General features: G+C 43.7%; 1 protein-coding gene across 2 annotated transcripts in view; it reads right to left on the bottom strand.

Annotated features, from left to right (window-relative positions):
* LMNB2 (lamin B2) overlaps positions 1-24,507 on the bottom strand; it is a 39,236-nt gene extending 14,729 nt beyond the window's left edge. The window contains exons 1-4 of one of the 2 annotated variants that reach the window (XM_075038327.1): positions 24,083-24,507; positions 11,474-11,610; positions 2,692-2,848; positions 1,907-2,032 (exon numbers count right to left, since the gene is read on the bottom strand). In XM_075038327.1, the coding sequence (XP_074894428.1) occupies positions 1,907-2,032; positions 2,692-2,848; positions 11,474-11,610; positions 24,083-24,283 (621 nt within the window). In that variant the 5' untranslated portion in view covers positions 24,284-24,507. Of the gene's footprint in view, positions 1-1,906; positions 2,033-2,691; positions 2,849-11,473; positions 11,611-14,374; positions 15,734-24,082 lie in introns of those variants that run through there. The other variant, XM_075038328.1, reaches the window with a different exon arrangement.
* Between the last annotated feature and the right edge of the window lie 290 nt (positions 24,508-24,797).

Genomic DNA, 24,797 nt, shown 5'->3' with positions numbered 1-24,797 from the left:
ATAAAGCAGCAATCCCAGCAATCCTGAAGACAGAAATACCATTTTTTCTGGTCAGAGTTTGTACTAAGAAATTTTCATTTTTTGAGAATTACGAGTTCTCTGTGCCTAGAACACTGGTCCCAAACTAGTGAGGTAAGACTTACTCATGCATTTATTCATATTGAGCCCTGCAGAGACCTGGCCAGGTCTGAATGCATGGCATGAGAAACAAACCATTTCTCCCTTCAGGGCAGGACAAACAACAAGGGAGCAGTTCTGAGTATTGGGAGGAGGCCTGAAGGTAGCAGCAAGGCCATGAGAAGGAATAGCAGGCAAGTGAAGCAAGGCTCACTTTGCATGCCTACACTAGAGTCATAGCAGACTAACACAAATTCAGAGTGACTTTACTAGTTGCTTTGCAGAAATGCTATACAGCTAAAAAGAGACTCTTAGAAACATGCCCTTCTACTCACAGCAACGTGCCCTGATGTGATCTGGAAGAAGCTTTCCCTTCTGTGGTGAATTTTTACACCAAGAAAACTAGCAAGCAGCAGTCTCTCAGTAACTGTAGACAATGACCCCCCACCCTGAGGCCGCAAAAATATCATGGGGGACTACAAAGTATCAGGTGAAGGGATGAGCTGATCTAGCAGTTCAACACCACTAGAATAAGCACTTGCCACACTCCCAATCACGATGTTCTAACTCTAATGGAGCTTTGGATCCTTCAGTGAACCAAATTAATTCACTAACCTAAAGGAAACCAGTTCCTTTTTTCCTCCGTGTGTTGAATTGGTTCATACAAGGATCGAAGAGCTCCAGGGATGGCTAAAGGAACACCCCCACTTCAGCATAGTAAGCTTTAAGATTAGCTTCTGCTGTCTCATTTAGCTTCAACTTTAGTCAGTAGCAACACAATTCTCCTCAGGAAGCAAAGTTATTTTAAGGCCCTACAACCAAGCAAGGGTCTGTCATTGCAGTCCTGTGCAGCAATCCAACTACTCCAGGGCATGGAAGTGAGACAATGGTCAGTACAACTCAGGGTAACCTACCTAGTTGGTTTCTTTGCCCTGCTCCAGCCCCTGTCCTTAGCCACACAGCCCTGCATCATCCCTTAATCCAGCCTGGGCACTCATTCGATTCCGTGGTAAGACGTAACTCAGCCACTAAGCTAGCAAAAATGAAACTCAACAAAAAAAACTTAAGTATTTTACTAGTTAATCAGGCTGATATGGCTTGGTGCATGGTGAGCCAAACATCACAACTAGCATAGGTGAGATGGAGGGCAGAAGCATGTAGCAATTGCTCAGCAGCCACTAATTGAATGAGCTTGCAGAAGAACCAAAGGTCCAAGTTGGTTTTCCCAAGATGGAATAAACTGACATAACACTTTGCATCTGGTACAGAGAGAAGGTCATGCCTCCCTTTCCTAATAGCCACCTGTGCATTCCCACTATTTACTTTATAAAAACTTTGGGCCTTACTAGAACCTCTATGAGCCAACTCAACTCACTAAACAGGCAGAAAACTACCCCTCCAAAAAGCAAGGCAATTGCATAATGTTCTTGTCAATGAAAACAGGTTATAGTCATGTCCAACAATCACCAAAGTCGGTTCAAGTAAGGAGCAGGGCCATGCAACCAGGTCCAGAGAGAGGGAACAAGACTTTTCCTTTCCCACAGCAGTCACCTGCTACATTAGCTCACCTGCTCATGGAACAATACCCTTGTCACTTGGCTCTCATGCCAGCTCTGCCACTGATTTACCATGTAACTCTTGCAAAACGTTTAACTATTTTATTACTCAATCCATTTACAGCAACAATAATACTGATTTTCCCTACCTGGACTAGTTAGTAATTGCTTATAGTCAGTTTGAATAAAAGCTACATAAACCTCAGACTGTAAGACTACTAGGTTGATAATACCTCCTCAAACACATTTTTCCTGAAATCCAGATCCTCTTGCAAGCTCTGGCACCGATTCTCCAGGTCCACACGCATGAGTGTCTCCTTCTCCAACTGCTTCTTAGCCACAGCATGACCATCTTCAGCCTAGTAAAGAATTTTAAAGATAAAAGATTTAATTTTGTCTGGATTCCTGTTTTCTATTCATAATCCCTTTATGGTCTTCATTTGACATCTTTGGACCAATTATTCACAACAACAAATCTAATGTTGTTTTTTTAGGAAAATCAGTGTCTTGACAAAAAAGAAAAATATTCGTAAGCATACACACACTTTTAAAACAAGCTTTCATGTTTGTATACCAGTTATTTAAAACATAGTATTATTTCAATACAGTATGATAATGGAGCTAAGGATTATTAATTCCTCAAGCACAACATGTTGCATGTTCTTTTTCTTGCTAGCATAGCCCCACTGGGTACTCCAGCATAAGTTTAAAATTACGCAGGACCTTACAAAGGACAACAGATAGTAACCTGGTATATCATGAGTATAGAAATACTTACCAGAAACGTTTAAATAAAAGCTTTTGACTAGCAAAATTTCTAAAACACCATGTTGCTTTGGTTGTTTTACAGAAATTTCTTACAATTTAGTTTCATATCCAAGAGTGGCAGGCAAAGCTTCAGCAGTAAGCAAGCCGGATCAATGATGTTCAGACTATAAACTAACTGCAAAGAAAAATAACAAACTTCACAATATGCAGTCTCTCCTGTGCTAAAGCAAGCAAGCATTCACTGCCATACCTTAGCAAGCTGGGCACGCAAATCAGCCACCTCTGCTTCCAGACTGCGTTTCTCATTCAGGACAGTATTGAGTTCTGCTTCACTTCTGTGGAACAGCACTTCAAGATCCTTAATGCGACCCTGAGCCACAGACAAATCTGCATCTTTCTTCTTGTAGCTGAAAAACAAAAGTTAATTATATTTATACGTGGGTGCACACACATCTTGAGCATGTCCTGGTTACAACTACAGATATTTTGGTTTTATACACATTTTATTAGGATTAGTGTATCACTAGGTGGCTCCTAGAGTAACCTGCAAATGCAGCTAATAAAAGTAATCATAAACACTTCTTGAAACTCACAGCTTGTACTAATGTGTTTTAAATGCATTGCCTAATAAAGAAGAACATACATCATGGGCAGGCAAGGGAAAAACAAGAAGGCAGCTCTGACAGCTAAGAGATGACAATAAAGCTGCTTTACACACAAGGCGTAAAGGGTATTTGTTCATCTCACTGCTGCACAGCACATTAATTGCTGAGATCTATCACTTTGGACTACAGTCCCCGAGAAGCAGAGCATATGCATCTCCCAAAGATGCCCACAAGCAACCCCAGTGTTTTGTACTTGACATGGCCAAGCCCATTCTCTAGGATGTATTCCCACACAAAGTAGTAAAGTAATCCACCATGGAAATGTGGTCACTTTTCAGGAATAAACCAGTATGTCTTCAGCAGTATTCATGACGAGCAAAGCAACTCTCGTCACTTTAAATATGATTATTTCAGCTGTTATATCCAACTCACAGAAATCATCAAGGTCATCTTCCTCCTGTCCACCAAGTATTTGTCTACCTTTTCTTCTAACATACTGACTTTCTGCAGCTTCTCTAGATGTATGTCGTTATGTTATTAGAAAACTGTTTTATGTGAAGTAATTCTTCCTTGCTGCAGTGTAAGCTCACTACTCTAGTCGCACACCACTAAGAATGCAGGGAATTACTTTTTGTCTTCTTCTCTTAAACCACCTTCAAATTCATTTTTCTCCATCCCTTTCCTCAAACTTCTCTTCTATAAAACTGAAGTTTTCAACCTGTGGTCAAGTGAGCTGTTTTTAAGGGCCCGCAGAAATAACTTTGAAGAGGAGTCCTACTACCTATAGGCTTTAAAATCTCTCTATTTCGTCTGCAACTCCAAACATGGAAAAAAACATTTGCAAAGGAAAATAAAGCTAAAAACCACTGCTCTAGATTATACAAACTTTGCAGCCCTGCCCAAATCTTGAGTCTTGGTTCCCAAACTTCTGATCACTTGTACTGTCCTCTTGAATTTCAAATTTGCCCATAACTCTAACAAAATGCAATGCTCAGAATTATTTTACAAAAATCCTGCTTTATGGGCTATTGGTGTGCCCTACAGACAGTATTTCTTTACATGCTTCAGCATGATGTGCATCTTTTTCTAACTACAGAAAAGACACACTTATTTTGTTATATGCTCTAGCTACGAGGCTCATGTGTTTTCTCTGCATTTCTTGGTGTAGATCTTTGAATTTGTTTTCATTTAACTGTAACCAATTTTTCTTAATCATTTATCCAATCTGTCACTGTGAATCCTGTTCTGCAACATATGTGCAGTGTCTTCAAGCTCAGCAGCTTGCAGGAGACGTATAGACAAAACATGACTTGTACTTAAAAGACAGTTATTTAGCAGCAACTAGAAAGTCTTCAAAATAGACTCCAGACACATGCCCCTGCATCACATGTGTCGCATAGTAAAGCAAGCCATTATGCATGTGTCACAGACAATCAGATCTGGAAACCTTCTGTCTGTGCAGTACCTAAAGGTCAAATGCCACTTCACACCAAGTATGATCAGCAGTGTATGCTTACACAGCCCATAGATTCCTCCCACCTGCAGAAACCAGGCAGCATGCAAGTATTCCCAGGGAGACGGGAATGAACAGAAGGGTTCAACGTACAGCTTGACTGACAAAGCACCATAAAGAATTCCTGACAGTGTTAAGTAACTTCTGCTCCTTCATGAACACTGACACTGGAAGACACTCCAAGCTGCCTTCATTCACATTTTTATTTGCATGTATAACTTCAGCCTGGTTTATTGCCTTCATGCAAAAAATTGTCAGAAGTTTTTACAAAGGTGCAACCTGCTTTTGGGGGTCTCCGAGATGCCTGGAAGTTACAAACAGCAGTGGATGTGTCTGTTGAGGTGTGCCAATGTTCTTTGAAGACACCAGGTTAGGGTAACCCTCTAGAGTTCTTTTTTCCAGAAAGCAGCCAAGTTTGCTCAAGGGAAATATTTCAGTGACCATGTGGGGTAGCAGGCAGAGGAAGCCGTAGCAAGACAGTCACACAACTCAGAGCTGGGATCTTGCAGCTCAAGCAGGAATACCGCTAAAAGCAGCAGATGGATGAGGCCTACGTGTATCTACCTCCAGGCTTTGCTTGACCTGGGGACCTGTGACACTGGTAAAGATATGAACAGACACTTCATGAACATCAGGACAGGAGACTTTCCTTAACCAGGCCATCAAAGTTACTTCTGCTATGACTGAATGCGCCCTGATCACTACACAGGTCTGGTTCAGCAGTCTTGTGCACCTCACTAGTAAATTAAATGTTCCCATCGATACCTCCTCCACTCATCCCCTCCCTCCGTCAAGCAGTCAAAAGTTTTGTCAAGCAGTTAAAGATGCATACAAAAGCACTGGAAGCTGTTGCATAACATATAGGAAAGAACCATACTTGCTTCAGAATGATATCAGAATGTTTATTTTTACAATATTTTAAACCAAGCTTTAAAAATATGTCCCTAGTCCTGATACAAACATCTTTAAGCTAAAAAGTTAAGCTGTTCTTTATATCATATAAACAGTGTTAATAACATCCTAAAGATATTTCAGCTTTTATAAAGTGAAACTATCCAACTGTTTTATGAACCTAGTTAGAAACTTGTCTCAATAGAAAAAATTCTAAATTCATGAGTTGTGTTCAAGGTACTAATCGTACATACATATATGCATTGTACATGTTGTAAAATACATAGAATCCTAGAATGGTTTGGGTTGGAAGGTCCCTTCAAGATCATCTAGTTCCAACACGTCTCCCATGGGCAGTGACATCTTCCACTAGACCAGGTTGCTCAAAGTCCCATCCAACCTGGCCTTGAACACTTCCACAGATGGGGCATCCACAACTTCTCTGGGCAACCTGTTCCAGCGTCTCACTACCCTCACGGCAAAGAATTTCTTCCTAATATCTAATCTAAATCTACCCTCTTTCAGTTTAAAACTGTTACCCTTCGTCCTATCACTACACTCCCTGATAGAGTCCCTCCCCATCTTTCCTGCAGGCCCTCTTTAGGGTACTGGAAGGCCGCTGTAAGACCTCCCCAAAGCCTTTTCTTCTCCAGGCTGAAAAACCCCAACTCTCTCAGCCTGTCCTCATAGGAGAGGTTCTCCAGCCCTCCGATCATCTTCACGTCCCTCCTCTGGACCTGCTCCAACAGGTCCATGTCCTTCTTATGCTGGGGGCTCCAGAGCTGAATGCAGTACTGCAGGTGGGGTCTCACCAGAGCTGAGGGGGAGAATCACCTCCCTCAACCTGCTGGCTACACTTCTTTTGATGCAGCCCAGGATGCGATCAGCTTTCTGGGCTGCTAGCACATATTGCCAGCTTATATTCAGTTTTTCATCCACCAATACCCTGAAGTCCTTCTCTGCAGGGCTGCTCTCAATCCACTCATCGCCCAGCCTGTATCCATGTTTGGGATTGCCCCAACCCAGGTGCAGGACCTTACGCTTGGCCTTGTTGAACTTCATGAGGTTTGCACAGGCCCACCTCTCTAGCCTGTCAAGGTCCTTCTGGATGGCACCCCTTCCCTCTAGAGTATCAATCACACCATACATGTTTAGGTTGCTTGGTTTTTCACATTAGAAGAAAAAAAAAAAAAAAAGGGCGCTCCCCCCCCCAACAAGTCTGATGTTCAATTTCTTTTCAGGATGTTTCTTTCTTATTTTACTGACATCTTGCAACAAAAGTAAAAGCTGTAAATAACAAACACATACAATTCCATCTACTAGGTTTCATTGCAAAATAATTGTCCCAAGCAGTGTGAAGGCCCCTACCTCAACGTGGTTTCTGTTTCTGAATTTACATTTGAAACCTGATCATTGATTGTAACTTGACTGCTTATCAAATAACATGGTAAAGGATAATGACAAATATGTGTATTGTGAATAACACCAAAAAAACCCCACACAACACAAAACCAAAAAAAAAAACCACAGGCAGTTTTATGACAACAATGAAGGCAATGACTGGAAAATTAAGATATTTTCCCAGAAGATGTCCCTCACAGAAAACCCTTTTAAGTTTAGTTAAGATAAGATTTAGATGCTTCAACTGGGATATCTGCAACATCCACATTGTACTGGCACACATCACACAAAAAGGGCCTGTGGGAGGTTCATACCATAGCACAGGATAACTGACAATGTCTACAGTACAAGAGACATTGTTCAGCCATCTGAATCCTACTTGTAATGTCAGGAAATCATATATCCCTTTATTCATTTGCAAACTGAATTGAAATGTATATGGAGGCTAACATCTTAACAAACAACTCCTTCCTACCTTCTGCAGATGAATCCGTAATTTGGAACCAAAACTAGTTTAACTCTATGACAAAGCGCCCTCTAAAGAAATGACAGTTGAACATGACTTAAAGTTAAACTAGACTTTAAGAGGGAAGGAGATAGTATCAGGCTTGCCGATAACGAGCTGTGGGATGACAAACCAAGGTTAGAGGGACGGGGTGCCAGCAAGGGCCTTCAGCCTGTTGCTCTGAGACATGCTGGGTATACTGGAGCACTCTGGAAGTCTTATAGAGATGAGCCAGGGGCTCCTGAGGTAACAGGACCCAACAGGGAAACACAGGTGAAATACCTCAAAGGCATTAAGGTATGTTCCTCTAAGAAGGTGACATGGCCAACAGCCCAGCTGAAGTACCTCTACACCAATGCACGCAGTGTGGGCAACAAACAGGAGGAGTTGGAAGCCACCATGCTGCTAGAAAGCTACAACCTAGATGCCATTACTGAAACTTGGTGGGATGAATTCCATGTCTGGAGTGTGGTTATCAATGGCTACAGGCTGTTGAGAAGGGACAGGCGAGGAAGGAGGGGGCAGAGGGGCTGCCCTCTACATCAAGAAATGGATAGATTGTGAAGAGCTGTCTCTGAGGAATAACTACAAGCAGGTTGGAAGCTTATGGGTAAGAATTAGAAACAGAGGCAACAAAGGGAACCTTGTGGTTGGTGTTTACAACAGGCCGCCCGATCAAGGGGAGCTACTGATTAAGCCCTTCTTACTCCACATACAGAAGGCATCGTGCTCTTGTCCTGCTGGGGGACTTCAACCACCCCGACATTTGCTGGAAAAGTAGCATGGTGAGCTGCAGGCAATCCAGGAGACTCCTGGAGTGCATTGAGGATAACTTCTTAAGCCAGATAAAAGACAGCCCTATCTGAGGAGGTGTGATACTGGACCTGATGGTCACCAATGCAAGTGAGCTAATTGGTGATGTCATGATTAGAGGCAGCCTGGGCTGCAGTGATCATGCACTGGTGGTTTGCAGTCCTGAGGGATATGGATCAGGTGAAGAGTAGAGTAAAATCAGGATCCTGAATTTTAGGAAAGCAATAAAGACATTGATAAATTGGAGCAAGTTCAGCAGAGACCACCAGGGTGGTCAGAGAGTTGGAGTACACGCCCTGTTAAAAGAAGCTGACAGAATCAAGTCTGACCAGCCTGGAGATAAGGGAGCTTCAGCAGGACCTGACCAGAATGACAGTATGTTAAAAGAAGGAAAATGACAAATGAAATACCAATTTTTCAAATGGAGAAACTCAGACCCTGATATTTGTATGGGTAGAATTAGACAAAGGCATCAATAAAGAGAAGTAGCGGGCATATGCATAAACACAAAAGAATTTGGAGATTCAGAGTCAGTTTGGCTTTTGTAAAGAGAAGGTAAGGGGGGTAAGCAGGAGTAAGAACCCTTCATAGCAGGGCTCTTTTTGGGCAGAGGCAAGGTAAGGCCCTCAAAGGCCATGGCAGATCTGGTTACCACAAAACACTCTAGGTTCTGTAGACCCATGCAGCTCAGAGGGGCCTTGGGAGACATCTCCGAGTCTGATGTAAAAGACTACCTGGAGCTTACCCTTCTTCACACATCAGGAGCTCAGGAGCACTCAAAATGCAACTGTATTTAAGAAATTACTACTAAATAAAATACAGAACGAGACATTGAACACTGTTACTGTACAACCACATCTTGAATACTGGCTGAAGTTCCAATTCTGCAGCGTTTGTCCCCAAGAGGATACACGAAAATGGGAAAAATAACAGAGAAGGGAGGTAAAGTGTTGACTGAAGGCACAGAGCAGCTTCTGTAGAAGCAGCAACTAAGATGTTTCCACTTGAAAAAGGACATCATTAAACAGAAAATCTTAGGAGATATGAAGAAGGAGAATACAAAAATTAGGAGATAAATGAACAAACAGAACTGGGCTGGGACATTCAAAAACATGTTTTTCTTCATGCAAAATGTAGGTAAGCTCAGAATCCCCTTGCTAAGTCTAAGAATACTACAGATGGTCTCGCGATACTGGTCACACTATGAAATGAAAACCCATGAAGGCTTACTACACAGCATCCAGCTGGACCTGCGGAAGTCCCTTAGCTGAAGGGAATTGCCGAGGACTGGAAGAGTATTCCAGAGAAGCGTTGTTATGCATGCTCTGTTCTTATACTCTTCTCTAGAAGCCTCTGGATAGATTACCAGGCTAGATGGACCTTTGGTCCAAACCAACACAAACTGCTTTAGAAAATGCCTTGGGATGCTTCTTGTTGACTTACTAGGCAAGATGATGTCCAATTATCCCAAGCACTGAAAAAACCAGAATATGTTAGAACATCAGTAACACGGTAAGTGAGTAAAAAAAAATCCAACATAACCAAAATATGTGCCAGGGCATCCAAACCCCAAGAGTTGAATTTGTACTCACACAGAATACCGGGGTAGTATCATTTGTCAGTATCTGAATAAGTTGCAGAAAGACCTAAGCATAAGTGCTTGCTCTGAAGTCCAGTACACTGGTAGACAAACCACATTCTTTCCTAAACCATAGGCCCCATCACAAATCCTTGTGTACCAACCAAGGGTCTTGCTGCAGGTTGGTCAGCTGCTTCCCAAATCCATTGGAGTTGTGCAAGTAGACAGCCTCAGGAACAAACTAAGAGCAGGGTAAGCCTCAGGCTCCTTTGCACGCAAACTAGGCCTGATGTCACCAGACCCAACCACACCCTGTGGCCTCCCTGGAGCATAGTCAGTGCCTTCAGGGCTTTCCATGGTCACAAACCCAGGCTTTAGGAGAAAAAAGAAAGGGGAAGTCAACTCTTGAAGCAGTAGGTTAGCTATATTAGGATCCTATAGCTAGAAAAGCGCTGCTAGCCTGTGGCTCAGCAACTAAAATTCAGTTCAGTCTAATACTGAGGAAACATTTCCCAGATATCCTTTCAAGCTAATGTTTTCTTCTACTCTGCCTACTCCAACTATCCCTTTTCTTCTCACATGGGAGACTAGAGGAGAGATGTCTCAAGAACATCTCCTGTCCCAGCAACCCAACCCATTCCAAGCAAACAATGAAGTGGCAATGTCTGGGATCCCTCCTGGCCAGATTGTGCTGGCATCCTTAAGCAAAGTTTACAGAGAAAACAAGAAATACTTCATCATAAATCAACTAGCTAGTCAGAAAAAAAAAAACAAACACGAGGGAGAGAAACACTTCATTCCTTTTATAACCACTTAGACGCAAATGAAGGGAGATGCGAGACTTACAGTAGGCCTCTACTGGCACTGCTGGATTAGAAGTAATTTTGTGGCCAATACTGTTCATATACAGGTGATGTACATACTGACAGGCTCAGCAAAAATCTGTAACTCCCAAATCTTATCTACTAAAATAGGTACCAAAATTCAATCAGAAGCAATAAAATAATTTTGCCACCACATATATTAATTTTTAAATGAAGTTTCAACTGCGTTTGATTACAAAAACTCCCTAGGGGGAATAGAAATAACGAATTACACTTGGCTTCAGTAGCCAGTTTATTAGGCCAATTCTCTTTGATGCAGACTGAACAGCAGTTTTAAAAACATAGTTGATACAAGTTTTTTTTTTCCAGCACACTTACATTGTAGCTTCATGTGTTTTCAAGGCAACACTGCTTCCATATTCCCAAATTGCTCAGGGCCACCCTTTTCATTTTCCTTTATTTCTGCCATCATTCAATATAGTGAACCAGTCAGTAAAACTGATAATGTTTAAAAACTAACCTTCCTTGGATGGGTCAACTCTAACCTATATCAGTTTCTCAATCTAGTTGACCAACCAACTGCACATGTGCATGCTCACATAAGGAGAGGTACAACAGGACAGAAGCAGGCACAACCAATTGTTTCAGCCTCTAGATGTCTGAATTGCTCCAATCACAGTATATTAATATTATATGTACAAATACATTTGTGTATATACTGGTCAGATTATCTGCTCTGACTAGCTGTACCAGAAAGCTGAGGAATTTCCCTCTGACAAGCCTGTATCTTCTCATTGACCTCAATGCTTCCAAAATGCATTTTTAAGAAGCATCAATAGTATCATTCCCACTGCCCGTTCTGATCCAAAAAAAAAAAAGTGTCATGGAGAACTTCCCTTACCTTTTATTGAACTCCTCAAGTTCCGCTCTCAGTTTTCCTATTTCAATCTGTAACCTAGCCCTCTCTTTGGCAGTTTCATCCAGAACTCTTCGAGCATCAGCCAGTTCAGACTCATAGAGACTCTTGATGCCACTCACCTAAGGAGAAAAAAGCGTTCAGATATAAGAACACCCCAAAGACTATCAAAGAACTGAAACACAGCACCAGGTTTCACATAGCTTTCTTTGAAAAAAGGGTGTATGATATGATTTCTGTTGTTTAAGAATGTTTTATATTGAACATTTTCAATTAATATGCACCTACAATTAGATGCAATCTAGTCTCAAAGACAAGATTTACCTTTTATTCCCAGTAGGACATAACAAAACATACTACATTTGAAGTGTGCAAGTCTTCCAAAGAGATAAACTGATGCAGATCAGTACACCCTACAATCCTATCTTAAATTATTTGCCTTCATTTCCAATACTGCTGCTTTGGGAGATTTTTTTAAACACTTAAAGACTTCTTTTGTGGAATACAGGTCCAAAGGCCAATTTGACTATGCTGCTCTTGCACTACAAAACTAAAAAGAATCTGAAACTAGATGAACTACAGAAATGTGAACTGCTCAGATGAGCTTCCACTCCTGTCCCCTACCTCAGAGGACAAGGATCTACAGACCTCTCCCTGTCCCAACTCAATATATTACATAATCAGCCATTCAGACTGCAGCAAGGCACCTCAAAGTCTTCCAGACCTTTTTTTTTTTTTTAAATGCAAGATTTGAAAGGTATATCAGATAGCTAAAATGTCAAGACCATATAAGATTGCTGCTATTGCTTCTATGAAAGAATACCAGAACAACTATTACTAATGTAAATTCAGAAACAGAGCAATAAGGGGTGAGAAGAGCCAAAAGCAGAATGTACCAACTTTAGGAAGAGAAATTTCATAAGAAAGCATAAAATGTAGAAACAAGAAAGCAAACTGTGCTATTTCTAGGAGCGCCTATTTCAACATCGGAGTGGCACCAATGACAGACTCAACCATCTGGTCTTCAAAAAGACTGATTAAAATCAGTCAGGATATAATTAAGTTCCTGATAGACTATATTCTCATAAAACTTCTGAAATTAACTAAAATGACAGTATGAGGGCTGAGAAGCCTTAGTTTACAAGCATACCACATACCAGAAACAACTTGGCTGTCTATCCATGCAATCTTACTTCTTTTCTTTATAGAATTAATTCTTTCAAGCTTTATTCAACTTGTTTTGTTTCTTCTCCATAGCCGATAGCCAGAGGCTGTCTACAGCACAAGCCAACACAACTCTATGTTATCAGTTACAAAATTTAGGAAGTTCTACAAAGAAGTGTACCATAACTATACGAAACTCTTTCATACAGCACTCTACAATGCCAAGAAAAAAAAATTGGAGACTTTAAGTCTGTAAAGCCTTTCATTATGGATGATCCTTGAGTGAAACTACAGTATTTGCAAATTGCAATATAAAATACAATTGCCCAAAGGTCAAGCACTGATTCTGCACCATCAGGTACTACACCTGCAACACTCCTCCTCTAATGCTGGCCCTTCTTTAGACGATCTGCCCTTCAACTCTTAAATATGCTAAAATCCTTGCCCTAGGACATCTACCAGGAACTTGGGGCTGTATCGCTGCAGGTTCAGAGAGACACACTAAATCACAGTGCAGGACACAGGGACAAATCCCTTCCCAGTATTCCAGGGCATAAACTGGAATTGCACATCAAGGTACAAAGGAAGAAAGCCTTTTTCCCTTGGTTTTTGCGAATACTGTCACAAAAAGGTGTTGCTGGTGTGATACAACAGGCAGAAAGTAATTTATGCTTTTGAGGCATTACAGACAATACAGAGTTTAACACCACCAAAACAACAATATTCTGAACAGAGAATAAACACTTAATACAATTCCTGTGTAGAGAATATAGTTAGATGGAACTAAAAATTGCATGACAAATTGCATAATGAAAGTCATTTCAGAACCTGTTGGTAAAAAGATAACCAGAGATTGTGCTTCTTAATTAGAAAGGACAGATTCATTCATGGCATAACCAGTTGTGGTAGCTTAGTATGTATTTTTTCTCCTGCAGCATGTTAACCTCTTCTCTGCTCTTACTCCAGTAACAAACATGAGAAGGAAACACACAGGTCCAATTCACAATCCAAAGTGTTAGTCAAAAAGCACTTCCACTAGAATTTTAAGCTAATGCACTAAGCAGACAGAAAAAACTGAGACATAAGGACACACTGCAGATTCTAGCACAGGGAGGCAGCAGACAGCTGGGAGCTGTAACACCTTCAATGGGGGGGGGGGGGGGTGTAAAAAAAAAAACAAAAAACAAAACAACAACAAACAAAAACCACCACAACCAGAACACCACACCACAAAAACCAAACACCACCACAGACACAAAAACCCTAAAACCCAGCAAAAAGCCAACCTCGCCAGAAGCACCCTTCTACCCCAGCACTGAAATTCTGGAAAGTGTTTCTGTTCCCTGAAACCATCACCCCTCAAACTCTGTTCTGGTGGAAGGAATGTAACTTAGTCTTAACTTAGTCTACTGACTCTCTGAAAATCTCCAGAGAAGTACAGTCCCAAAAGTGCCTCTGTTCTGTGTACACATATGATTTTGCTTTGTTTTGACTCTAGGGACACTCTTCTGCCCACTCCCTTTTTCAATCACTTTACATTTGCTACTCAGTTTGGTCTCTAGTACAGTGATACTTCCAGCCATTCTTAAAAAGATGCTGCTAAACTGAAGCAGGACCTCCTGGGATAAGCCTCACATACCCCTTCTGGACAAAAAAAAAAAAAAAAGTCAATAGGAACAACAGCCAGTATCCACAGCAACAACAGAAGTTGAACAAATGTACCTGGCAACTGTGAAGCATGTCTCTGGTTCTTTGTCTCATCATACTTCTGAGCAGAGTGCCACCAGACACTGTCTACCTGTCCTTGAACACTCCCAAAGAATACTGGAGGCAAGAGATAACCTGTCTGACTATGTCTTCCATTTTTTGCCATCTTCTATCAGTAGAATCTATCAATTCAAATTCGTTCCTTCATTTGTTGTTTCTCATCATTTTGCTTGGGTTACCACAACCCATTCTCAGATGTGGGGACCAGGAGACAAAGATACAAACTCATCTTTGAAGCCTATGCCAATCCTTCCAGTGTAAGGCAGTAAAAAGAGCAGCTGGTAGCAAATGGTGAAGGGAACAAGTACAGAGAACGAGGCAAACATACAATGATTCTTCATTCACATATACTCCCAGCTTCTGAAAATTTAAAAAAAAAAAAAAAAAAAAAAGAGAAAAAAAAATCCTGAGCCAAAAATTGCTTGCAGGCACCAAAACCCAGTAGTCACCAAATACTGTTAATTTGTCTAATCCTTTTGTAAATCTCTTTAGTTTTTGGTTTCCACAACATCAGAGAACATTACACAAGCACAACTGGTGGATTAAGACCTACTGCTTGATAATTTCATTTCATGCCTTTAGCTTTTGTGTTGTGAGAAGTGCTGCATATTTGCTTCCTAAACAAATGTCTTTGTTTGGACTCATGACTTATGAGACCTCAGGTTTCTTCTCATCTCTTTTCCAGATTTGTTCCTGGTCAGAAATTATTCTGCTGCTCTTATCTTTGTCACCTTTTGCTTACACAATTTTTCCAGGCTCTAGATGTTTTAAAATGGGTTAAGAGAACTGCAAGCAGTATTCAGAACACAGAAACAACATTGATTTACACAGTGATTATTGACCATCAGCTACAAAGGAAAACTGGGACATTACAGGAGATCTGAGAGGCAGAAAATGCAGCAATTCTAACAGGTTTCAATTAGCCCAAGCTGTAATCCAGGAGGTGATACCTGAGCTATATTTTCATATGCTAAGTAGTGAGTGCCATGGAGTGGCTAATCCAGGAAGCCACAAGAGAGAAAGCAACTCTTCACCTGGTTCTCAGCAGCACATAGGAACAGATTTACCAAGATACTGTCAAGAACCTCAGTTGACTTGGTTTCAGCATCCTTGCAGAAGCAAGAGAAGCCAAAAGAAAAAAAAAGAAAAATAAATAATCTAAGACTTGCAGTTGTTTCAGCATGGCAATTAGGGAACACTGAGGTATTTGTTAAAACAAGTACAAAAAGCAGTTAATAATAAAATCCTTCTAGAAAGCAACATATTGTATAAACACATCATCACAGGCTAAAAAGACTGCATATACAAAATATTTTAAGATAATCAAAACAAGGAGGATATGAGACACAGTAAAGCATTTTTCAAAAAGCTGGTCACATACAGATGAGAAAAATAAAATTGATTGTGACTTCTGTTAATCACAATACAACATGGCAAGCCAAAAAATAAAGTCTGAAGAACAACTCATGAATGGTGTACAAAGTAATTGCTCTTGCTCTGCTCATGAAAAAGGCATACATGAGAGTCTATGGCCCTAAGTCGATTAGTTTATGTAGAACCACCACCTAAAATAATGCAGTGAAAACATACCCTCTGGTGTTTTCTTTTTTACTTATATTTGCACTAGAGAAATCTTCAAGAGATTTCTGCACTTAACCATCAGTTGAAAGTATCATAGAACAGATCAACAAAACAAGCAGTAACAAACCATCACGTTTAGAAAGTATTAACAGCTTTCTAAAGCCCACTTTTTGAACTAAATCAATCAGTATGTTATTTAAGCTCTCATTTAGAGTTCACTTTGTACTAGAAAATTAGAAGATGGCTCACGCGATACAAGTTTCTAAAGCAGAAACTACTAATCACTAAACTCTGAAGTCCACGGCAGTACAGTAGACACTGACCTGAAGAACAGAATTACAGGGCACAAAACTAAGAGTCATACTGATATAGAATCAATATTACTTGTGTAAAATAAAAGTTTTGCAACCTACTGGACTTTGGCTCAGTCAACCAGTGAGCAGGTATTCATGACAGATCCGGTAAACGAAGAGAAGTAGCGGGTACACGTAAAAGCACAACATAGTGGAGAAAAAACAGTCACACAGTATGGCTTTCTTTAAAGGGAAGCAGTGTACAAGGGAACAAGCACATGAACAAGGGTTTGAAAAGTCAACAAGCATTCAGAAAGGAAAGATTGAGCTAAGTCAGTCTGCCTGGACCCCCAAAAGGCTTGAACAACATCCTCCATGAAAGGCCCCTACAGAGGCCATGCAGAGTCCAAGCAGGCATGAAGAAGAAAAAAAAGACACAGAGACATCACCTCCCAGGAACTGAGGTGAGGTTGATTGGCCTGTAGTTCCCTGGATCTTCCTTCTTGCCCCTCCTGAAGATGACATTAGCTTTCTTCCAGTCTTCAGGAACCTCTCCTAATCATCACAATCTTTCAAAGATAACTGAGAGTGGCCTCACAACTATATCAGCCAGTTCCCTCAGCACTCACGGGTGCAACCCATCAGGTCCCATGGAATTATGTCCAGTTTGTTCAGATGTTCCCTATCCTGATCCTCCTCTACCAAGAGTAAGTGTTCCTTGCTCCAGACTTTCCCTCTGGTCTCAGGGGCCTGGGATTCCTGAAGGCTGGTCTGACCACAAGAAGGCATTGAGTACATCAGCCTTCCTTATATCCAAGTTTAGTCAGGACCTCCTTGCTCATCCATACGGGTCTCCTGCCACCTTTGTTCCATTTCCTGATTGTTGGGATGGATCACTCATGAGCTTGGAAGAGGTTACCCTTGAATATCAACTCAGCCCTCATGGATCCCTTTTCTCTCCAGGGCTGTAACCCATGGGATTCTTCCAAGCGGAGCTCTGAAGAGGCTAATCTAGTCTCCCAATATCCAGGGTTGTGGTCCTGCTTTTTGCTCGGCTCCATCCTCTAAAGATCCCGAACTTCACCGTCTCATAGTCACTGCCCTGACCTTAACATCCCTGACCAGTTCTTCCTTATTTATTAAGTATTAGGTCCAGCAGAGCACAAAGACAATGGCATATGAGGCTTCTTCCAGTTGACTAAAGGAGGCCTTGTTTACCTCTTCTTCTTGATCAGGTCAGTAGCAGACACATACCACAATGTCACCCATCTTGGTCTGCCCACTAATCCTGACCAACAAGCTCTCAGCTAGCTCATAACCTGTCCTTAGGCAGAGCTCCAGGCATTCCCACTGCTCTCTCACATAAACAGCAACTCCCCCTCCTCACCTTCCTGAAAAGCTTGTATCCATCCATCATACCACTCTAGTCACGTGAGCCATCCCTGATCCCAATGGGGTCACAGTTCTGTAACTGCCCACAGACTTCTCATTCCCCATTTGTTCCCCATGCTGCACATATTGGTGTTACAGGCATTTCAGAGAGGCACCCAAGCATGATGATTCCCCAGGAAGGGCAGGAGGGCTTTCCCCATAAGGCTGTCCTGTAGGCACTTCCTTCTTTATGCACCTTTGCTTGGGGTGTTTCCATTTAATCCTTTTTCTGTTGCTTTCTCTTCTGTTCATGTAACCCCAGGCCTTTTGCCTGTTTACCCCATCCACCACTTCCTCACCTGATCTTACCTGAGAGGAATCTCTCCCTGCCTCACCATTCCCAGTTTAAAGTTCTTCTTAGCAGGTTGATCAGCCCTGTTGGCAAAGATACATATGCCCTGCTTACCAGGTGGATCCTGTCTCTTTGAAGCTGTCTTCAATCCTGAAAGGCGGTTCCATGGCCATAGAAACCAAAATCCTTTTGCCAACAGCAGTTGTGCAATCCAGAGTTGCTCTGCAGGACCTGCTCAGCCATCCTCAAACCCTTCCCCCTCCCCACACCCCCTCGGCCCCCAGGCCATTAACAATCATCCAGAGCCATGCAGTCACGTTTGATACTTTTCAGATCGCCCCTGCCAGTGTTGCTGGTGCCTACATGGAAGAGCACCAGGGATAACAGTCATACAGCCAAGTAAGCCTCAGTAGCCTCTCTACAATGTCCACAATGGAAGCTCCCAGGAAGCAGCAAACCTCCCCAGATAACAAGTTAGGCCAGCAAATGGGTCCCTCCTCTCTGAAAATGTAGTGTGTCGTCCCCCCCATTTGAAGGCAATGGAAGAAATAAATAAAGCTAAAACCTCAAAACGGAGTTCAGCAGGAATCAGAAAACAGGCTGCAGCCTGATCCGCTACATGTCAATGTGCACCCAAGCCTAACTCTTCCTGCACAGACCCAAGTTGGACACCCTACAAATCACACTATGAATGTGCTTTCACTTGTTTTCCTCTTTTGCTGGCAAAAGAGCCTGCAAGTTTGTAATTGGGCAACACAGGGGACAAGGAAAGGGAGCATGTGGAGAACAATAAAACAGAGATGTTTCCATACCACAGTCTGAAAGGCAGGCAGGACTGCTGGATGCTCTTTAACCTAACAACCTGGGCTAGGAGCACTCAACAAAGCCCCCTGTGCAGCAGTTCAAGGATAGACACATGAACACAGACCCTCCCACAGCAATCACTTGAGAAAAGCTGCAGGACATCACTCAATGAAGACACAGGGAACATGCCAAGAAGGCAATTAACCTACATGCTAGGCAAGAAGCATGCCTGTTCAACCACAAGTGAATCCAGACAAATTTGATAATGAAACACTGTCCTGGTTTCAGCTGGGATAGTCAATTGCCTTCCTAGTAGCTGGTATAGTGTTATGTTTTGGGTTCAGTACTATAAGAATGTGGATAACACACTGATGCTTTCAGTTGATGCTGAGTAATGTTTAGTCTAAAGTCAAGGATTTTTCAGCTTCTCATGCCCAGCCAGCAAGAAGGCTGGAGGGGCACAAGAAGTTGGGAGGGCACACAGCCAGGGCAGCTGACCCAAAGTGGCCAACAGGTATTCCATACTGTGTGATATCACACCTAGTATATAAACTGGGGGGAGTGGAGATGGGGGGATCACCACTCAGGGACTAACTGGGCATTGGTCAGTGGGTGGTGAGCAATTGCATTGTGCATCACTTGTATATTCCAATCCTTTTATTATTATTATTGTCATTTTATTATTATTATTATCATTATTAGTTTCTTCCTTTCTGTTGTATTAAACTGACCTTATCTCAACCCAATTTTTTTCCCCAATTCTCTTGCCCATCCCACTGTGGGGGGTGGAGTGAGTGAGCGGCTGCTCACATGGTTAAACCACAACAACCGTTAATCTCATTACCGTGCAAAACATAAGTGTATTCCCACCAGGTGTGGCTCAATATGTTCTTATTCAACCAGTTGTGGACTGACAGTAAGCCTTGCCTCAGACTTGCCAAGACCATCAGTCAAATTCTCAAGAACAATGAAGATGTGTGTTGCATATCACCTCCCAGATGATGTCTATAGTGCCAGAAGCCCATTTAACCCCAGGTCTTGGGGGCTACAACTCTTGAGTGACCCACCATCCACAGGAGCATCTGAACATGTATTTTGCAGATGCCAACTAGGCAACACCAGACCTACATACCCTGGTCACGCCAGTAGCTCTGGTTACTACACACAGTGCACATGAAAGGCACAATAGCTGCAGCACTGGCAGGTAAGTGGAGACCAGGTGAGACCACAGTGAAAGTTCTGATGGCTGTGACATACGAGATTGCAGCCACCTGCAATCACACCCACAGAGCTGCGAAAGACATAGGTGAAGAGGGTACCCTTTGTAGAAACTGCTTTTCTCACAAGGGCAATTGCTGTCAGTGGTTGAGGCTCCCAGGGATCTTATCTTTTTTTTTTTCCCCCCTACCTCTTTCTGTGGGTGAGAACACTGGGATGTCCTTAGAACAATGTAGTAACCCCTCCCATGCCCATCAAAGCATCTTGTCTAGAAGGCTGCAATCATAAGCGCTGCAGGGGAGGGCAGGGAGTTAGTAGAAAGGGAACTGAGGAGAGCTCTAGGACTCTATTCCTCTTAGGCCTTCCAGTATTCTCCCTCCCAGCCTCACAAATTAGGTTATTGTAGTAGTGACCCCAACACAGTGAGAATATCAGTCATACACTAGGGAGGCAGACAAACAAGGGGATGAGCTAAATTTCTCTTCTGTCATAAGCTAAGCTACACAAGGGGATTCATGCAAGACAGCAAACAAAGAATGAGGACAATTATAGGTTCCCCCAGCTACAGAGGCAAAATATTTTTTTGTATTTTTCTGAGGGCTTACTGTATACATTTTTACTTCTCTAGAGGCCTGTTGCAAACAAGTAAAGGTAGAATAGCATTGGACAGGGTTAGGAAAAGCAAGGAAAAGGGCTATAATTAGCAGAGAGCTAAAGATGAATCTCAAGTTCTGCAAAGTTCCTTATCTCTACTGTTAAGAGGTGGCAGCCCTGTGTTCCTCAAAAAGAGCTACAGGAGTTATTTTGTTCCAAGGCCATGATGCAGCTGTGGTCTGTAAGACTAAGGAGATTGCCCAACAGAGGAGGAGAAAGTGGCTGCTTTCTTCTATCTTCTGCAGATTGGTGATTAAAACAAGGAAAAAAGAACATCCTGATCAGCTAAAGATTAAAGAGCCTCTGGCAGAACAGTGACTATGGTCCTTGCCTCAACAGCATCAGCAGACCTTCTCTCATCTAGAAGATATTCCCCTAAACCAGAGCTTTGAGAAGATCAGAAATGCCAACCCTTTGTTCCCATGCATACAGGGATGAGGGGAGGGAATGTCAGTAATGGTCTCACCCCAGCCCCTTTTTCAGACATGGTCACTGTGGGCTACTGGAGTGACAAGCAATGGACAAACATCTCTCTCATGATACATGCTCTTGTCTACTGCTTGCCATAGCAACCCTCAACCTCCCGTTTGCCTTAGATTATGGTCCCATCACCTGCTCTCAAGGCAAAAGTCTCAGGTGTTAACATAGAGCCCACTGGTGAGCAGTCACTCCTGCTTGCCATACCACAACATGCATCATTCCATCTACCACAGTGGCAGATGGTGTTCCCTGCCACTACCAGAGATAAGCCAAAAATATTAGAATATTTAGACAGCTAAAAAAAATATTTTTTTTTTTAAATCTGAGTCAAATCTACACACAGTTGAGGATAACCAAGGGGAATTTTCATCTTGAACACCCTGGGAAAAGAAAATAGTCTATTTTAAGCATGTAGAGCTAATATAAAGATATGATGATGTAGCCAGAACAGTAAGCCAATATCACTGGACTACGCTTAACTGTGCTTCTACACAGAAGTTAGAGTTGCTTTGGGGTTTGTTTGGCTTTCTGTGGGGTTTGGAGTGTTTATTTTTAATTAATATCTTATTTCATGCTAAGCCTAGTCATTTCATGAACAAAAATTCTAACAGCGTAACAAGAAAACTGAACTGTCAGCAGAAAATCCAGTTTAGTAGATTGGTCCTGAAAGTGAAAGGACAGGATTCTCCCATTCCAGTAAACCGAAAATGTGTCATCTTAATGTGTCATCCAGTCATCTTAAGTTTTACTGCTCCCAGAGTCCTAAACCAGTCCACTATCCTGCATCAAAACAATAAGACTACAAAGTCTCCTTTTCTGGACATATGTAAAGAATAAATAAGCTGTCTTAAAGCAATGGAGGAAGCATTTAAGAAATGTGGTCCAGAGACTAGCTGAAGCATCTTATATTGTCTCTGAAGTGTCAAAGAGCAGCTTGAGGAATCCTGACAAAGTTTTTCCTAAAAATTAGGACTTTTTTGAAGTCTAGAAGAAAAGTTAAGAAGGAAAGCTCAAGAGCAAAGTAAGCAAAATATTTGTATCAAAATCCTCAAGTTTATTTTCCGATTACTGCATCAAAGTATTTTTCCAGAAATGATAACACACAGAACTGCTACTATGAGTTGGTTTATGTTCATATTAAAAAATATAACGAGATTATATCTATGTTGCCTGCTTGTCCTGTTCTTGCTCTTGTTACATGTGTGCTGTCAATAGAATTACATTCTGCCTCTTACATTTAAAACACATACTCCTTCTAGCCTCCAGCAATCTACAACTTAGAAGCTCCCTGAACCAGACATGGTTATTTTGTTTATAGCATGATTTCACACAGGACAAGTGATGTAGCCATGTTTTATGTTTAGAAATATCTAGTTATTTTGAAAGCATTGAAGTTATATCATTAAGTGGTACAAAGGGACTTTAAAGGTACTTCAATCCCGGATGTACACTGATTGCAGGTAGGCCAACCACTCCCCAAACAAAACACTATCATATCTGGTGTGCTTAAACTAAATTAATTCAAACCCTCCTCCTACCACCCCAGCATCATCAAACCAGACCCTTAAGGGGGTGGGGGGAGCCTACACAGTGGCATAGCAATCCATTGCATCACACAAGTTACAGGCTGTTATCTTCAGGCTTTCCACAGAAGTTTAACTTCATCTCAGAGGTGGGACACCTCTGTAGATTGCCTCCAACAGATGGAGCAGAGGGGGTTTGGACTGGTACAGGATGGGTGGGACTGTCCCCAGCTGTGTCACTGACTACATCCTTCCTCCATATAGGAAGGAGAGTCCTGGGGGAAAGCAGATACAACAGAAGAGGGAAAAGCAAAACATGGCTTAGGAAGAAGGATCAACCAGTTTTGCCTCCAAGCTCACAGGAGGCAGATCAGAGTAGCTCACACTACAAGGATTTGATTCCTAGCATTTGCGGGGCCTAAGAAAGATTTCTTCCGGTGAGAAGCAAAGTTAGTCTAAACCCTTTCAAATTTTTCATCTCATCACATCAGCCGTCAGGATAGGCACCGTAAAGAAAAAGTAACACGCAGGTTGGCACAATTCACAGGACGCATGTGCTCAGCACGGGCTCCAGTACATCGAGAAGGCTCAGCCTGCACGGCGGACAGACTGACTACAAACTACAGCAAAGAACCATCCCGCAGCGGCTGAGACCTACACGCAGACCCAGAGGACCCCGAGGACGGTATTCAGTGCTGCGAGCCCTACCTGGACGGAACTTGAAGGGGACCGTGCGACTTCAACCGCCACCCTACTGCCAGAAGAGCGCCGCGCCCGCCCCGCCGCCCAGAGCCGCTTCCCGGTACGGCCGGCCGCCGCCAGGCACGCCGGCCCGCTCCCGCCACCGGGGTCCTTCCAGCTGTCGAATTTTCACTGGGTGAGGATCCCGGCCTGAGCCTCCTTTAACGTGTTACCGGCAGCCTCTTTGCCCAAAGCCGCGGCCCGAGAGCTCCTGACAAGCCCCCGAGGGACCACACAGAAACAGGCGGGAACTGGATCTCCACACCACCCCCCCCCGCTACACACACACAACTCCGCCCGCCCCCCCCCCCCTCCCGCCAGCTCTCGCCCTCAGCCCCGAGCCCCACAGCCAGGCACTGCCAGAACCCACTGCCCCGGGTCGACCCTCGCCCCGCGGCCAGAGCCAGGCGGGAACGGCGCGGCGGGACGCGCATGGCGCCGCCGAGCCCGCGGCCGCGCCGAGCCGCCACAGCGCGCCCCGCGCTGGGCGGGCGGAGGCGCCGCGCGGGAACGGGTCGGCCGAACCCCTGGGCCGCGGACCTTCGGCCCGGGACGGAGCGGCGCAAACGCCTCCAAGAGGCCGCCGCCGCTCGCCCTCCCGCCCCAGAGCCGCGGGCGAGGGCCAGCAGGCCGCCTCGGGCCGTACCTCCCGGGTGGTGACCTCCTCTTTCTCGGAGATCTTCAGCAGCAGCCGGTCATTCTCCAGCTCCAGCGCCCGCACACGGTCGATATAAATCGCCAGGCGGTCATTGAGCTGCCGCAGCTCCTCCTTCTCCTGCAGGCGGGAGATGCGAGTCGGCGACAGCGGGGTCCCGCCGGGGGTGCCGCGGCTCGGGGTGCCTGACATGGCGCTCAATTCGCGGGCAGGCGGGCAGCGGGCTCATTCAATCCAGCCGCACCGGGGGAGGAGGGAGCGGTAAGATGGCGGACATCGCCTCCCCCGCCGCCGCGCCGCCTGGGAAATGAAGTCTCGGCGCCGCGCCGCAGGGCGCGCTGGGAGGTGCAGTCCGGGCCGCCCTCCATTTTGTGCGTTGCGGGGCGGGCGGCGGGCCCGGGTCTGCTCTTCGACCAGACTTGTCGTAGCTTGTGCCGCGTTTTAAAAGACAAAATTAGGCGGCCGTGAGAGCGAGTAAAGCGCAGGGAGGGAGGGGCCAGTCTTGAAGACCAGATTTATTTTTTTTTTGTTTTTCAATAAAACCTGGAGGGACCAGAGCTACTGACCAGGATCGTTCCTCACGTTCTCCTCAGCTGTCAGCGGCTACTCCCGCTCCTGCTCGCAGCCCCAGCAGCCGTTCGGGTGTTGGTGGGTGCGGGTCAGTCACCCCACGGGTCCCCCCTCCACAGCACGCACCCCACCTGCC

Source organism: Buteo buteo, chromosome 10 (assembly GCF_964188355.1).
Source record: "Buteo buteo chromosome 10, bButBut1.hap1.1, whole genome shotgun sequence".
In the NCBI taxonomy this organism is placed as follows: Eukaryota; Metazoa; Chordata; class Aves; order Accipitriformes; family Accipitridae; genus Buteo; species Buteo buteo.
This window is presented reverse-complemented; position numbering and strand designations above follow the sequence as displayed.